Source organism: Camelus bactrianus, chromosome 22 (genome assembly GCF_048773025.1).
Source record: "Camelus bactrianus isolate YW-2024 breed Bactrian camel chromosome 22, ASM4877302v1, whole genome shotgun sequence".
Lineage (NCBI taxonomy): Eukaryota > Metazoa > Chordata > Mammalia > Artiodactyla > Camelidae > Camelus > Camelus bactrianus.
Window position 1 is genome coordinate 27,580,575 of NC_133560.1, and position 17,193 is coordinate 27,597,767.

At 55.4% G+C, this 17,193-nt stretch overlaps 1 protein-coding gene and 1 long non-coding RNA gene across 2 annotated transcripts; one reads left to right on the plus strand and one right to left on the minus strand.

Annotated features, from left to right (window-relative positions):
- Positions 1–282: 282 nt before the first annotated feature.
- On the minus strand, positions 283–3,860 carry TNFSF9 (TNF superfamily member 9). Its single transcript, XM_010966945.3, has 3 exons — positions 3,591–3,860; positions 2,996–3,026; positions 283–2,110 (listed from the first exon to the last, which is right to left on the minus strand). The coding sequence occupies exons 1-3, from the start codon at positions 3,852–3,854 to the stop codon at positions 1,662–1,664; spliced, it is 744 nt and encodes a 247-aa protein (XP_010965247.3). The 5' UTR covers positions 3,855–3,860; the 3' UTR covers positions 283–1,661.
- Positions 3,861–6,582: 2,722 nt separating this feature from the next.
- On the plus strand, positions 6,583–16,808 carry LOC141574679 (uncharacterized). Its single transcript, XR_012501666.1, has 3 exons — positions 6,583–7,098; positions 9,685–15,729; positions 15,914–16,808. It is a non-coding gene; the product is annotated as an uncharacterized LOC141574679 (long non-coding RNA).
- Positions 16,809–17,193: the final 385 nt, after the last annotated feature.

The window sequence follows — 17,193 nt, forward strand, 5'->3', positions numbered from 1 at the left end:
GACTTTCGCCTCCACAGCCCCATCTTCAGTGCCCATCCCCCACCCTCCAATCTGACCAGCATACACTAAGCTCTCCCACATCCCCCGTCCCTCCTTTTAAGTCCCATCAAGATCACCCGCTCCATGGAGACTTCCCTATCCGCCCCCGCCCCAGGAGCTAAGGTCCAGCTGGTTTATATGAGCCAATGGGCAGAAGACCTGCATGGTGGGGAAATCATGGGGTTTGAGGGAGCCGCCAGGTCTGTAGGGAGGGGAAAAGTGGTGTTTTTTCACAGCCAGCTCTCCAGAAGGGAAGAAATGAATACGTGTGTTTATTATAAATGTCACCAGCAAAAATAAAATGTGTCTGCTTTGCAAATTCCATACAGCCGAAATTGATTCTCACAGAACACCTTCCTTGATTTTTCCCACTCGTACCCAGAGCCAGCCTATGCTGGCAAGTGGCAAACAAGTGAATGGAGGTTGGAATTTTCCTTTAAAGACTGAGATGGTACGGAACAATGAAGATATGCGTCCACACTTCACTTGCTTTTCGATGATATGAGCAATTTCTTTTGCCAAATCAGATAAGGGTTTGAAAACGCTAGAGTGACTTCCTCGATGTGTGTGCTGTTCACAATGCAACAGCTACAGACAAGACATGCTTAAGTCTAATCTACGTTTAACATCTTTTTCTCCATCCCTTTAAGTATAGACAATCAACAAAGAATAAACCAAGCCCTGACTCGTAGCATTTGCCACTTTCCATGGTGTAAATACTCCCACTGTGGCTGAATGTAAGTTACCAGTGTGCTGTCACTGAACCAAGTAAGCAAGTAATGTTCTGCAGAATGACATTACACAGTATTTCCACCACCAGATATAGTACAGGTTTAAAAAAAAAATCTCAAGACCCTAGATAATAGTAACACGGAAATAATAAAATCCCTAAGGCTCAGGGTAGTTGTAAGTCTCAAGATAACTCATAATCCAGCATATAGTACCTGTTGGATTATCAGTTCTTACACTAATAAATATTTTATTATCCAATACCATGGACCATCTCAGCCTCCCACATGGCCCAGGTACACGGGGTCACACACACTCAGTCGTGAGGTCAGCCAGCATATTTGACCATCAGCTTGGCAAAAGCTGGGAGCTTGGGGTTTTGTCTTGTCTTGCCCATGGCTGTGTCCCCAGCACCTAAAACAGCGCCTGACACAGCAGATGCTGGAGAAGAGTTGCATAATGAATGACGCTCACACTGCAGAGTTACTTGGACCCCCACAAGCAAGCCCCACAAATCTCATGGTGGGGCTGGGGATGCATCTCCGTTTCTCATATATTAACATAAATAAGGGTTGGCGGGGAGGGGGTTCTTTTTCACTTGCTGATGTTTCTCTAGCCCTGCACAGTGCCTGGCACGGAGCAGAAGCTCAATAAATATAAATTGAATGGATTAATATAATGTACACTGTCTGAGCTCAGGCTCAGAATAAATACCAAGAGTCCAACTCAGGGCAGGAGTGACGTTGGGACCTGGAGAGTTCTGGAAGAGGGGGTCAGCAGCACGGACCCCTGCCCAGCCTGGTGAGGTAGAGTAGCCGGGCCCCATCACCAAGGGCCCCAACAAACGAAGGCAAGATTCAGTCTTGGTCCAGGGCTTGGGGTCACATGAGTTGTCACAAGGGGAGTCCAGCCGGGACTTCGGTGGCAACACGGAAGAGGCCCAAGACCGTGGCCTGTGAGAGTTGCCAGGTGCGGGACTTCCAGACCGCGGGGTGCAGGTGGACGCCCAGGCGCTGTCCGGCACCCACGTGCAGCAGGCCACCCCGGAAACCAGACACTGAGTTCCCCAAGGATGGGAGTGGCAGGTCCAAGGTCAGGGCCGGGGAGGCGGCCCTGGCATGGAGAGACTGCAGGTGCAGGGCAACGGAGACGGAGCCAGAGCTGCTGTCACTGTTGCTGGCCACCACTCGCTTCAGACCCAAGTTCAAGAAAACATAGTAGACTCCGGCCTCAGCCACCACCAGCTCATGTGTTTGCTTGTCATAGCTCATGCCCGGCGCAAGAGTCACACCTGTCAGACTCGGGTCGCTGTACCAGCGCAGAGGCCCTTCGGTCAGCTGTACTGTGGGAGGAAGGAGGGGTACGCTCAGCACGTGGGGGAGAGGTGCAGCCCTGGGGGGGGGGGCTCTGACGGATGAAAGGAAGGGGTTTGGAGAGGGAGGTGAGGGGGATGTGGGGAGAGAGACTGGACAGGATGGAGGAGGGGGATTGTGAAGGGGGTACAGGGGGGAGGGAGGAAGAGGCTGAGATTAGGAAACAAGGGGACTTCGAGAGGGGTAGAAGATTTTAAGGAAAAGGGACAGGAGGAGCTGGTGGAGAGAACTCCAAGGAGCGAAGATGCGAGAAAGGTCTCCTTAAGAGAGAGCGGAAGGAGGTGGCAGGAGTCCGAAAGGAGGAGGGGAAGGACATGTAAAGAAGAGTCCACAGGAGAGAGAGGAAGAGGGGAGGGGAGGGAAGGGTGGGGGGGGAGGGTCTGGAGGGAGGAGGAAGAGGAGAAGGAGAGTCTGGAAGGGGGAGGGGCAGAGGGAGGAGGCGGAGAGAAGAGTTTCAGAAAGGGGGAAGGGGAGGAGGGTCTCGGGAAGGGGAAGGGGCAGTGAGTGGAAAGGAGGGTTTCTGGAAGGGAGGAGGGGAACCAGGCCTGGGGAGGAGGGTCTCGATCTCCTAGAGCCAAATAGGAGAGACCCGACTGGCTGGGATTTGGGGAATCAAGCTCCAGCTCTGAGAGGGCAGGGGTCTGAGATGGGCACAGATGAGGGTCAGAGGAGGAGGAGACCCAGAGAGGGATGGATGAGGTTCTAAGAAGGGAGGGGCCACTTTTGAAAGGGAGGAGGGGAAGAGGGTCTAATGGGGTCAGAGAGGGAGCCTCCCTCTCCGGGGCTCCCCTCCTTAGTGCACCCCACAGCCCCCCGCCCCAACTTCGTCGTGGGGAGCGGCACAGGTCACTCACCATCTTCTGCCACCAGCTGCGCGAACGCGCCCTGCGGAGAGACGGAAGGCGGAAAGTGGATGGAGGTCCCCCTCCACTCCCCCAGCCCCCTGGAAGGCCGGTCTCCGCGGTCTGCGCTGGCCTGGAGCTCACGCCTCCTTCCCTCCCCGCTCCGAAAGAACACACGCCCGGACACAGCCGTGCTGCCCCAGCCCCGCTGTCGGCGAGGACACGGGGGGGGGGGGAGTCCCTCCGCGGGGACTTGGCACTGGGGAGTCTTAGGAGGGAAACGGGGTACCCCGAGAGTCCGAGAGAAAACCGAGGCTCCCGGGAGTTAGGAAATGGGGAACCTCCTTAGCGGCTGGAGATAAAGTGCCCCATCTCGGGAGAAAGGGTGTCCCCTGGAGCCTGGGATGCAGGTGGGGCCTCACGGGGGTGCAGGATGAGAAGGGGTGCCCCCCGAAGTCCTGGATAAAGAGGGGTGCCTTCAAAGGTCCAAGAGGGACGATAGGGGTCCCTCCACCCTCGGTCTGGGGTGCGGAAAGGGCCTCCCGGGAGGGACCAGACGGAGATGTGTAGGGGTCTCTCCCGGGGTCCAGGTCGGGGCGCATCTTACCTGCGGAGGGTCGGGGAGGCGGGCGCGGGCGTCGGGCGCCAGCTCGGGGCCCTCGGGGAGTCTCGGGCTGGGCGCGGGGCCGGGGCTGGGCGAGACCGGGGCCCCGGGCGCGGCCCAGGAGCGGACCAGGCAGGCGGCGCAGGCGGCGGCGAGCAGCAGCAGCGCGGCGCTCAGCGCCCAGGGCAGCGGGCCGCAGGCACGGCCCGCGGGCGCGGGCGGACGCTGGGCTTCGGGGTCCGGGGCGGCGTCGGTGCTGGAGCGCATGGCCGGCGGCGGGCGGCTGCGGCCCGGGTCCGGCGCGCCGCGCTTTATACCCGAGGCGGAAGCCCCGCTTTCGGGGGAGTGGCCGCTGGGGATCCCAGGGATCCGCCCAGTAGGGTGGTTCCCGCCCGCCCCGCCCCGCCCCGCCCCGCACCTTCCACCCTCTGTCCGAACTTTCCCTCGCTTTCTCTTCCCTGGATTTCTCTCTCTCCATCTCTTTTTCTGTCCCTCGCCCTCCAAGCTCTCCCTCGCTGAATCCTCTTTCTCCCTAGTTATCTCTCCTTGTGTCTCCCCGGTTATCTCTCCGTGCCTCTCTGCTTCTCTGTCGCTTTGCCTCTTTCCCCAATTTCTTATCACTCCCTAGTCCCCAGCGCTGGGGCTCCCCCAGGGATCCCCTAAACCGAGCACTTCTTCAGTGGGGCCAGAGGACAGCCAGGCCTCAGCCCCCTTCTCCTCTGGAGCATAAGCCGCCCACCCCAAGGGAACCCTGAGTGCCAAGCTCATCCCTGCCCTACCCTCCCTCTCCTTCCGGGACCCCTGGACCTTCCCTGGCCTGCCCCCACCCACCCACCGTCTTAGACGCTTCCCGTCAGGGGCCCCCTGGACCCCACAAGCAGAAGGCTGGAGAGTCCAGGTGGAGAAATTCCCCTTGTAGGAAAGGGACAGTCTTGAGAAAGGCGGAGGAAACTCAAATTTCCCGTTCGCTCTCCCGTGGTGTAGGCGGGGGCGGGAGGAGGAGCAGAGAAGCGGCCAAAACTCGGCCCCAAAAGAGGAAGCAACCCTGGAATGAGAGATGGATGGCAGGTCTAGAAAAGTCCTGGGCCCCCACAGAAGCCCTGATCTGCCCAGACCAGCCAGCTCTCTAAGCTTCTCAAGACCTCACTCTACCGGTAGAAAATGGGAGGTGGACCGGGCAGGAGAATTGACTCCAGCCAGCGACCAGTGGCCCAGGAAATTGGGCGGGGTGGGGAGGAGGGTGTTGATTCAGCTGAACAAGGTATCGGATGTGAGCCCCGTATTCAGTCTCGTATTAGGCCTCTCTGGGGAATTATGAGAAGATAACAACAACCGTAATGTGTTGAAGCTCAGGTGCTCAACACTTCCGTTATACCAGCGGTTTATACGGTGTGATACCCAAACCAGCAACCGTAGCATCACCTGGGGGTTTGTTGGCTCTGCAAATTCTAGCACCCCCAGCCTAGACCTACTGACACTCCGGGAGCGGGAGCCAGAGCCCTGCAATAATCCGTGTTGGAACGGGCCTTCCAGAAGATTCTGACGCTTGCCCAAGTTGGGGGACCCACTGCATTGGACCGAGGTTGCTTCTTCATAACTGCTGCCCCTCTGCTGGAATGTTCTTTCCCAAGACCTGTGGCCAGCGGTTCCCGGCTCACTTCCAGCTGTCTTTCTGAGTAAAGAGGATGAATTCAGCTCTGGCCTATACTTTTTTTACACCCTCCTGAAACCTCCCTGCAGTGAGAGTTAAGCAACTGTTTTAAGACCTAAAGCCAAGTTGTAAGCCATCAAGGCGGAATGCCAGCTATAATTTCCCTCACAAAATGCCACCATCACCGCAGTGTCCCAAGCCTCAGTTACTGGTGACCCCAGCCAACTCTGAAAGAGTTGGTGGGTGACAGCAAAAATGGAAGGGTTGATTGAAAGTAAATTCCCAAAAAAGATACTAGCTCTTCCCCGCATCAGGGCGGAAACGCAGCCGTTTTGGGGTTTGGGTATTTTTTTCCTCCAGACAACGGAAATGGCAGAGTTTCCGGAGGGAGGGAACGCAGCTAAAGGTAGAAGAATCATGCTAACAGCATGTGTAAAGCAGACGTGTGAACCTGAACGCAGGAGTTGAAACTTCCCCCACCTCAACCCTCGCCCACTTGGCAGCCAGGACCTGAAAGATTTGAGATAGTGGGATGATGGGAGAAGCCCTTCCCGGAGCAAGCTGGCCAGCCAGGAAGATAGATGTAAAGATACCAGGCCACAGAGCCCTCCCCTCCTCCCCCGCTACCATCGCTCTGCCGAGAAGCCCACTGGCCGAGGGTCTGTCTGTACTATTGAGCCCTCCCCCACAGCAGGCCCCAGCCAAGGATTGCCTGAGCTGACAAAAAGAGGAATTGATAAGACTCAAAAGTCACCATCTCAGACAACCCAAATGAAAGTGCCTCTCTCTCGGGCCCCGGGTTACATCACCCCATGAAATTTCCTTTCTAGCAGTTTCCACCACGTGAAATAGTTTGGTTTGTTTGTTTACTTGCTTACAGTTGTTTCCCCCACAAAAGTGTTCTCTCCCAAAGAGGAGCCTCTTCCTCTGCCCTGTCCCCATCCTTCCTCCAGGACCTAGAAAACTGCAGGCCTGGATAATACTGAATGAATGAATGAAGACATGAATGAATGAAGTATAGCCTATCAGTGACCAGCCTAGGCTCTAGCGGTCAACCACAGTCCACCGACTACGAATTTTTTGTTTGGTTGCTTTCATTCTGAAGCAGCTGGGAAAAGTCACAGGACGACTATTTCCTGACATGTGCAGATGATATGACATTCAAATTTCAGCGTTCACCAATCAAAATGTTCTCGGCAGCCAGCCATGCTCATTCGTTTCCGCATTGTGCATGGTGGCTTTTGAAAGGCTCTGGCAGAGTGGCGTAGTTACAACAGAGACGGTCTGGCTCACAAAGCACCAAATATTTACTTTCTCTGGTCCCTTTTAGAGGAAAGTGTGCTGCCCCTGCTCTAGTGTCTTGAATTTCAGCTCTCAAAAGCTCTTGCTGTGTGATTTGGAGAAAGCTGCTTCACCTCTCTGAGCCTTATTTTTTCCATCTGTTAAGTGGGAATAAGAGTAGATCTCTGAGTGGGGTTGAGAGCTTGCTGTGAGCAGTGCCAGACACGTGGCAAACGCTCTTTAAAGGTGAGCTGGATCAGGGAACCTTTCTACAACTCCAGGATGTGGATGCAAAAAACTAGGACTCCAAAAGTTACAGTCCCTTAACCATGGGCTCACAGCAACTCTTCTGAATTCCTCTGGACCCCAAGGGGCTTAGCAGATCTCTATACAACCCCCCTCCAGGGAGGGGAAACAAGGCCTGGCAGCCCGGGGAAGGCTCAGGCCACAGACAGGGAGCGCCATGACGTGTTGCTGTGGTCGGGACATCTGAGCCAGGCGGACCCGCCCACTATGGAGTGCTCACTAGCACCCCACGTTCCGTGGAGTCGCACCTCCGTGCTCCGCGGTCTCCCCGAGGTAAGCGTGGGCCCTGGTTTCCCTCGCCTCTAGGGGAAGAGTCTGAATCCTCACGGTCACCGTCATACAGCTCACAGGAGGGACTGGGCAGGAAGCAGTTGGAGGCGGGGAGCACTCCTCTTCCCCCGGGAGACCCAGTGAGCAGGCACCTCCTCCAGGAAGTGTACCTTGATTTTCCCCAGCAAAACCCATCTCCTCTCTGGGTTCCCAACTGACTACTCCCTAAACCATATGTGGTTTCCCCCAGTGTCAACTTCCAGCTGGCCTGGATCTGTGTCCCCGGGGGCAAAGGTAGAGCCTGACAGAGACTGTTACTGATTACTGGGTAAATGCACAGTGAGAGGGCACAGGACCCAGTGGGTGGGGGCCAGGGGCGGAATCAAGAAAAGAAGAAAAAAAGGGAAGGAAAGAATTGGTCTCGGGGAGTGCACTGCGGTAGCGTATAAACACAAGGCATGATGGTGCAACTAGGCTGTGGAATTGGGGTGCCTACACAGCTGCTCTGGAATGGTGGGTTTCCAATGTCATGCTGTGTGTTCAAGGACAAGGAAGGGGGGTGGTGATCCATGTGTGCACAGGTGTTGAGAACAGCAATAGCAGGAGATTCAAATCACTTGGCTTCAAATGCCAGCTCTGCCTCTTTTTTTTTGTTGTTGGGGGGGCATAATTAGGTTTATTTATTTATTTTTAAATGGAGGTTGGTGGGCTGAACCCAGGATCTCATGCTGCTAAGTGTGTGCTCCACCACTGAGTTCTACCTTCCCCACCCTCAGCTTGGCCTCTTGCTAGTGAGTGGTATGATCTTGAGCAAATGCCTTCACCTCCCTGCCTCAGTGTTTCCATCCAGGAAGTGTGCCTAACCCAGTGACCACCTCATAGGATTATTGTCCAGAATCAGGAGCCAGAACCACACCTGGCATAGAGTAAGTGCTCGGTAGGGTTGGCCATCATTGCTGCCAGGGGGCGTGGACATCTGGGCAAAAAAGATAGTCAGGAGGTGTTCAGAGTGGAAATAGCCGAAAGAGGCATCAAAAGAGAAATGGTCAGATTATCGTTCATACAATCAGTTCAGTAATCAAGCCGTGGAGGAGGTTGAGTCATCTCTCTGGGGCTCGATACAGATCTCTGAAGGCTAAGAAGACAAAGAATGCAGATTTGGTTTCAGAGCTGTATATTTGGAAGGCATATAAAAAGCTAGGGGGATTCAGGGCAATGATCTGATTAAGAAAAGGTGGACCTTTCACTGGGTTAAGTGTTCTCGCCCACTTGCATTTTCCATGTGTTACTGTTTTGCTTTGTTTTGGTTTTTTTCTTTAAGTATAGAATCGTGGTCAGATGTGCACACACAGAGAAACCCGTGGCCTGAGCTATTTGGAGGAAGGGAAAATTTAGCACCAGTGACATCAAAGGCAGGAAATGGTGTTTCCCTGCTAAGGATAGTGGAAGGACAGAGGGATGGGGAAGACCCAGGCAGACCAGGGCAGGCCCCAGGTACCCCTCGGAGAGGCCAGGGCCATGAGAAACCAGCTCATTCTGCTGGGAAGCAAGCCAGTCTGCCCCAGGAAGGAAGCCCCAGCAAGGCCACCACCTGGAAGGGACTCTCCAACTTGCCCAGAGAGGCAGCCACCAGACACACAGGTGTACGAAAGACACCCCCATCCAGGCTGTACACAATCACACAAACTGAGGCAGACGCACAAACACACCACACAGACATACACACACACACACACACACACACACACACACACACACTGAGACACATCATCACACACAGGAGCAGCCACCAAAGCTAGCCACAGACACACAGAGACACAGCAGATACACATTCAGAGCATACACAATCAGGCACACTGAGAGCACAAAGGACACACGATCAAAGACACAAGCACACTCATACCAAAACAGAGGTGGAGAGACACTATACAGGCACACACACAGTCACATACTGAGACATACCCAGAGATACACTCATAACTACATAAGATCAGCTGCCCAAGCTAGCCACAGGCACACGCACACAAGGACACACCCATGGCCATGGTCACACATACACACTAACACATAACCTCAAAGAGTCTCAAAGACTCTGGGATTTGCATTCAGGGACACACAATATCAGATGCCCAGAGACCACCAAAGGCATTCAAGCCACACACTGACACAGGCCGACCTGGAGAGACTGGCAAAGACAAAGTCCAAGGGAGCACAACCAAAGGAACCGAGACCCTGCCCCCAGGGAAGACCCAGGCCCTCCTTCTGGGGGCCTAGCCCTGCCTCCCTTGACGAACCTCTGGGTCCCTTTCCTTGGCAGCGGCACCCAGTGTAGGCCGCGGGCGACCCCTGGTGGACCGGGCGCCCCAGTCCAGGGTTGTATGGGTTGGGAGGGTGGGAGAGGGGCCTCCAGGTTGAGAGAAAGGGAAGGTTCTTCTGGGTCTTCGGCATCACATGCAAAGCCCGGAGGAAGGAGCTTGGCAGACGGAAGAGCGGGGACACGGGCGGCCGGAGCGGGATCGGACAAAGCCTTGGACACGGGAACAGATCATGGGAAGCAGGAAGACCCTCATCCTCTGCACCTCCGCGCAGCACCTCGTCCCTGCCGGAAGGATGCTGCTCGGGGGAGTGTGGAAGACGTGGTGAGGCCAGAGGCGAATTCCCATTGGTCCGCGCCCGACCAATGAGACGCGGCGGGGGCTCACGGCGAGATGGGTCAGGACCCGGCAACCGCTGATGGAGAGGGAAAGGTCCTGCCCGCCCAGCCCGGCTCTCAACCTAAAAAGACCACCGGGGAATCGCCCGAGATCCGGATTGCCCAGCACGGAAACCGCTGGCCCAGGAGGACTCTCGTCAACCCCGGTATGACTTTGACCCGCGGGACCCTGATAAAGGTGGGTTTGCGCCTCCCGGAGCCGACCCCAATCTCCCAAGCCCTGCCCACTCCCTAGCCCCTCCCACTTCCCCGACATTCTCCCTAGGCCCCGCCCACTTCCCAGCTATCAGCTTCCCAGGCCTTGCCCACCCCCCAGTCTCGCCCGCTTTCCAGTCATTCTCCTTAGGCTCTGCCCATTTCTCAGACCTCAGCCTCCTGCCCCACCCACTTTTCTACCCAGTCTCTCCCCAGGCTCCGCCCTCCTACTGTCTCCTATCTAAAATCCTCGGACCTGCCCTGGGTTCCGCCTTTGCGGAACCCTGTGCCCCCTTCCCTGTGCAGGCTTTGGAACCATTCCCATCCCTAGTCTGACTTCCCCGGGGACTTCGCGGCCGGCAGGTCTCTGAGCACTTAAGCCCCACCCCTTTTGTTCTCTGCCTTCCTCCAGACCCCACTCACTTTCAGGGCCCAACCCCAAATCAGTCAAGTCCCTGTGTGGGACAGGGGCTCCTTGCTAATGGAGTCAGAGCGGCCTCCGTCTCCCCTTCCCCGCCCCCTTGGCCGGCTAATTACTGCCCTACAGCGGACCCCACCCTGCCCACCGTGCTCTTCACCTCTCAGGCCAGCCTCTACCCGCTGGCCACCCTCCGACCTAACTCTAATCTCAGTCCACCCCCTCGCCCCCCGCAGTCGATAAACTTACCACACACCGTCTTGGCCTTGCCCAAGCTGGTGATCCGGTACCAGCGTCTGTGGCCCGGGGACCCGCGCAGGACACCCCTGTCCCATCCATTGCCACGCTCCTGGACCACCAAGCTGCTGGTGGCTTTGGACTTGTTCTGTCTGCCTGTCTGCCTTTATCTGAGGGTGGCTAAACTGAGGGCTGGCCACCTGCCCTGGTGGGTGTACTTGGACTGTGTGTCTTCACATCTATGTTCATCAACATATTTCTGGGATGTCTGGGTCAACTGTGTCTGTGAGAATGGGAGAGAAGAGGACAAGTGTGACTTCTGTGTGTTTACCTGTCTTCCTGGGTCTGGGTGCTGAGGTTGGCCTCCGGCTCTGTCTTTTACTTTTCTTTCCTTTCTTCTTTTTTTTTCCCAGTCTTTCAAATGACTTTATTTTCTCCCTTCAACCTTCTTCTTTTTTAAGTCTTTCATATGATTTTAGTTGCTGTATGTCTCTTTGAGTTGTGTATCTGGGTCTGAGTGTCTGGCGGGGTACGTTTGTATTGAGTATCTGTATATCTTTGACTGTGTGGATGTTGTGTGCAAGCCCCTGGGTCTGTGTGTCTTGCGGCTGGTCTGTGTTGTGCTCACACCCATGTAAATATGTGATTCTGCGTGTGTGTGTGCTCATGCACGTGTGTGTCTGCCCACCTGGGTCTCTGGGGTGCATGTTGTGTGGCTGTGCTGTGTGTTGTACTGGCTCTGGGGGAGGTGTGCTCACTGTGGGCGACTCCCATGTGCGCACTTGGTCTCCGAGAGCCTGTGACTGTGCATCCGGGTTGGGGCTGGATCCCGTGGTACTCGTGGAGCCAGGTCTGGGTCTGGGTCTCTGTGGGCCTCTGTCTGTTGTGCGTATATTGTTGCATCATTTGTCTGAGTGTGTATATCTGTTTTTGTGTGTCTGGGTGAAACTGTGCAGTTGTACTGTGTAACTGTGTATGTCAGACTCTGTGTGTGCATGTATCTGTGTGGCCTGAGCTTGCTTGAGGTCTGGATGTGTGTCTGGCATATGCCACCTCACCCCAACTCCCCAGTGGGCAGAGCTAGGGACCAAAGCCCCCTTGCTGGGGAGGGGAGGCCAGGTTGGGACACTAGCTTCGCCCTCTCAGCCCAGGAAGGGAGTTGGGGACTGTAGGAGTCTGGGTCCCAGCTGCCCGGCTCCACCAGACATCAGTGGGTGACAGAATTACAGGGTCGAGAGGGGGATAGGAGGCCAAGTGTAGGCTTTTAGGGTAGGTGGGCCAGACAGAGAGCTGCAGAGGGGCACCCTGCTCTGTCTGCTTCCAGATGGCACTGTCAGGTGAGGGGCCCCAGACACTGCTCGCACACAACATTGACACCGGTATCTCCCAGCTCAGTCAGCCACAGAGCCATTGAATTAGGGATGAACACATCACAGATCTCAAACACAACCACACACAATCCAGCACAACCCACACACCCACAGACATACATAATCTCTCTCTTCCCCTTTCTCTCTCTCTCTCTCTCTCTCTCTCACACACACACACGGCAGAGGCGTAGATACCCCCCCACACACACACATTCACACACAAAGACACACAGAGCCACAATCATACACACGTACATGCATACATCAGGACACACACACGCACACATACAGAAAGAGTCAGCGCTCTCGCCCTTATCCCCACACTATCCTAGCCCCTTACCCACCTCACTCACAGAAACTCACCCCATTCCTGGGGCAGCCCTGGGGCTCTGTCCTTTGGCTTTCCTGCCAGACTACCTTCCCTGCCCAGGCTCTCCACTCTCCCCCCGTGTCCCCATGTCCAAGCTGTGGAGATGCAGGGAGGACAGACTGGCCAGAGAGCCTAAGGAGAGTACATCTCAGTGACCCATCCATGAGTGGGGTCGTCTGCACCCCCTGCAGTCAGCCTCCCCATCGTGCTGAGACCGATTTGATGGCACCCCACATCCAGGGCTTCTTTTGCAATGACGCCACCGTCCACTACCCCCGGGTGGCCCGTTGCATCATCAAGGGCTCGGCACTCATCAGGATGGGCTTCACCATCTCCATCTTCACTGTAAGAGGCTGGCCACTTCCATCCCAGGCCCTGGTGACATGCCCCGGGCAAGCTTCACCTTTTTCTGGCAAAGTGGGCACCCCCACCCACTGTCTAAGGCAGGAGGAAATAGCGCCTCTCTTCCTGCTGAAATGGGAATCTCACTGGTCAGTGTCATAGAGCGCCTCTCCTTGGGGAAAAAGTAAAGCTCCTTCCTTTTTGACGTAGTATAGAGAAAACACCCACCTCTCTGCCTCAGGCAGAGGACAAGCTCAGCTCCTTTCCCCTGCGGACAGGGGAGCCCCATCTCTTATATGCAGAAGGCAGGAAGCAGTCCCACCCCCTTTCCTGCGGAGCTGGGATATCTCCCCCTTTCAAACATGGAACATCCTGCCTCTTTATCCTGGTGAAAAGGGAACCCCGCCATTTTCAGGCATTTGAGAAGAAGTCTATCCTTTTCTCCTGGTATAACAGGAAGTCCCGCCCCTTTCAGACATGGGACCCCCTTTCTTGGTGATATGGAAGCCATATCTCTTGGTGTAGTGACATAGGGAGTCCCGCCCATTTCAGGTACAGAAGTAGAAGTCGCCCATTTGCGTGTGTGTGTGTGTGTGTGTGTGTGATGAAATGAGAAGCCCTCCCTTTTTTTTTTTTTTTGCCTGGTTTAGCAGGAAACAACAGCCTCCTTTCCATATGGACCTGTCTGAGTCAAAGGTTTGGGGACTTCCCACCCTTGTGCGCGCCCTGCCCTCAGCAGCGACCCCTTCCCCTCTCCCGTCCAGCCCCACAGATCAGCCTGGGAGAGTTGATTTGTGTCCAGGGCCTGCAGCTGAGCTCACCAGCCTTCATGAGCACCACCTATGTGACCTTGATCTACAGGCAGCTGGGCGCATGCATTTTAGGTGGCCTGGCCAGCTGCTCTCTGACCAGCATTGCCAAAATGACCACAGGTCACAGGCGGCCCCATTCCTGGCCGCGTGCCTGCCTGACCCAGCCTCCTTTACTGTGAGAGTGCTACATCACCAGCTACACCTGCACTGGGCATCCTGAAGACATCCTTGATGCCAGGCGAGTGGGTGGGCAGAGAGGGTAACCCCGGAAGCATCCCCACCCCTAACCCCCAACACCGGCTGATGCTCGCCCTCCCCCCGCCCATCTCCCAGGCAGTCCTTCTATTCTGAGCACGCCTCCGTGGGGATGTACTCCATGGTGTATCTGGTGGTGAGTGTTGGTGGGAGGTGGGCCAAGCACCCAGGAAGGCCAGAAAATGCTCCATTGTCCCCCTGCCCCCTCGCCACGCCGCGGTTGGTGCCGGCAGTGCCAGGCACGCCTTCCAGAGAGCTGTGTGTTCCCCTCAGAGTTGGGAGGGCAAGAATGGAGAGGGCCTGTCTCCTCTTAAGATTCATTCAGCGTCCCTGTCCGGGAACAGCAACTTTCAGAACCCTCTGTCTCCCCCTCACTGCAGCTGGAGAGGGCCCCTGCCAAGCTGGGTCCATGCCCAGGGCTGGGCTCCGCCAAGGGCAAGGGGAAGGAAAATGAGACCCAGCTGAGGTGTAGGTCTAAGCTTTGGGCGGTGAAGTGGCAGGAGGAGCGGGGTGGGGAGGGGGGAGCCTCTGGGAAGGAGCCGATGACCCACGGGCCCCGTGGACAAAGAAAGCATTGACTCGGGATGGGGGGGTAGGGCAGAAGCGGATCGCACCCACCGGAGCCAGCCCGGAGCACCCAGGCACCGTGGTGGGCAAACACAGTGACACAGACAGAAGCCCTGGCCACAGGGCATGTGATGGTCACATGGCTACCTTCACATCAGCAACATTTTTTTCTTCCTGAAAGACAGTCCATTTGACTACTAGCCTTTTTTTTTTTTTTAAGATCAAGTAACAAAGTAACTACAGCTTCCTGTAGTGATAAAAGCTCAGGCTTTGGAGCTGGAATGTACCTGCTCTATTCCCAGCCTCAACCTCCTTCATGTGAGACACTCAACCTCCTTCAGCCTCTGTTTGCTTATGTGTTAAGTGGGTGTGGAAACAGCACTTGCCTCCTAGCCTTGTGGTTTCATGAGTTAAAACATAGATTAGCTGATACACTCAAAGCTCTTAGAACAAGGTCTGGCCAAAAGGTCACTACTGTCATTATTGATAAAAGGCAAAACAGACTCCCTTGGTCCCCGGGGTGGGCTGGGGGCTGAGGTGCACAGACAGATCACACACAACTAGGAGGCAGGTCTTGCCCAGATTTTATGGACCCAGGAAAGCGTGGTCAGTTTCATGAACAGAATGTTCTGGGTCTCAGGGAATTCCCCCACCTCTAAGTGTTCTTCAAGGGCCCGTGTTTGATTTTCCCCCGAAACACACAACAGCCACTGTCCTGTTCTTCCTGCTCGTCTCAAGGAAGTAAATTTCACCTGGTGCCTAAAGGTAGGATTTTTTTCCCCCTGTTTTCCATTTTAAAATCAAGAACTCAACCTCTGCTTTTTGAGGGTTTCCTGATGAGACGCATCTGGTTGGACCGGAGATTGGACACTGGCGGGAAGTGAGAGGACCCGGTCACAGTCTGAGCTTACCCATGGGGTGTCGTCTGACTGCTTAGGAAGTAACTCGCCATCTTACAGTTCTCCTGAAGCTAGTGTGCGGTTAATAGTATGACGTCCTTTTGCAGTGATGGTTTCAGGGGCCACAGCCCCCATCCTCTTCAGAGGCTGAAATCCATTTCCACACAAAACTGTGGCAGCCCGGACAGGCAGGTGGGCGAAAAATGCAGCCCCTGGGGTGAAGACCCTCTGGATACTGCTGGCTCCTGGGGCTTCAAAGCCACTACCCACCTGCCTTCCAGCTCTGTGTACAGGCCGGTTCCTGGGAACAGAAAATCTGGCTCTTACGGCCCACCAACCAGCTCCTTTTCTTGACCCTGGCTCTGGTCATGGGCTACATCCGGGTGTTGGACCATTGGCACCACCTGTGATGCCATCTTCAGATTCTTACAGGGAGCTTTGATGGCTTTCTGGGTGGTAAGTGATGCCGTAGGACACCTGGCTACCAGGGGTGGTCTACTTGCCTGAGAGCCATTGGGTACACCTGGCACTCCTCACCTCCCAGGATGGCAGCCCAAGAGAGGCAGGCTTGGGGAGGGAGCGGCCATGAGGTGCAGATGACGCCAGTCCATCCCAACCCCTCCCCACTTCATCATTGCAGGCTTTCTGCATCTCAGGCAATGCCAGGTCCCAGAAGCTCCAGGTGCTGGATGGCCGCCCAGCCCCAGCTCTCCGCTTGTTTCCCCCTTTCCCCTCTCTGGATTCCTCCCATGAGGGCCCTCATGTGGCCCAAGGGATGCCCTGATGCAAAGAAAGTCAGAGGGCGCCCAGTGCAGGGCCTGGACTCTCCAGGGAGCTATCCTTTCCCAGGTGGGCTAATCCAGGAAGCCCCTCACCTCTCTGGAGCTCAGCCCTCACCCCACCAGCACTGCCCTGGTGGGGCGACACAGGAATCCCCATTTTCCGGGGCTGAGCCCCCCATCAGTCCCTCCCAGCAGAGCCATGTGCACCGTTATGTTTCTATGACTCTTGATGTATTAAAAGATGAAATGCCAGACTGATACCTGTTAACATTGGTAGACCTCCTGTTTCAGTCCGGGGACTGTGTCTCAGCTGTCAACTGTAACAGCGTCTGTGCTGGGCAAGAACCTCAAAAGTCTACGTCAGGGGGAGGGTATAGTCAGTGGTAGAGTGCTTAGCATGCATGAGGTCTTGTGTTCAATCCCCAGTGCCTCCCTTAAAAATAGATAAATGAACCTAATTACCTCCCCCTCCAAAAAAGATAAAGAAAGGAAGACAAAAGAACGTTTTAATTAAAAAAAAAGTCTCCATCAGGTTCCTCTACCTTGGCTACTGCCTTTGGCCTTTGGGGCCAAACCATGCTTTGCTGTAGGGCCACCCTGCGTGCTGGAGGACAATGAGCAGCATCCCCAGGCCCCGCCTCCTGGGTGCCAAGATCAAAAATGCCTCCAGATATTGCCAAGTGTCCCCTGGGGCACAAATCACCCCCAGCTGAGAATTCCTGGGTCAGGGGATTCCACTGACTCCTCCAAGAGGCTCTGTGCTCAGTAATCATCTGACCTCCTGAGGTCCTAGGATGCTGCACTCATTTCAATACACAGAGAGAGGCGGTAACTCACAGATGCTGGGGCCGGGGGCGGGGGAGGGGGTCACCCTCGTTTATACTGTCTGACCCATCAGGGATTTATTCTGGTGTCTAATGTGAGCCTAAAGATCTAACTCAGTTCTTTTTTTTTTTTTTTTTTTCCTCAAATAATTAACACAGGGTTTCTTAGCCCTGAGCACTACTGACATTCAGATCAGATAATTCTTTGGGGCAGGGGATACTGTCCGGTGCACCTAGAATGTTTAGCAACATCCACTCAGGAGATGCCGGTAGTACACCCTCCCGCCCCCGAGCCAGGCTTAACTTGTCCGTAG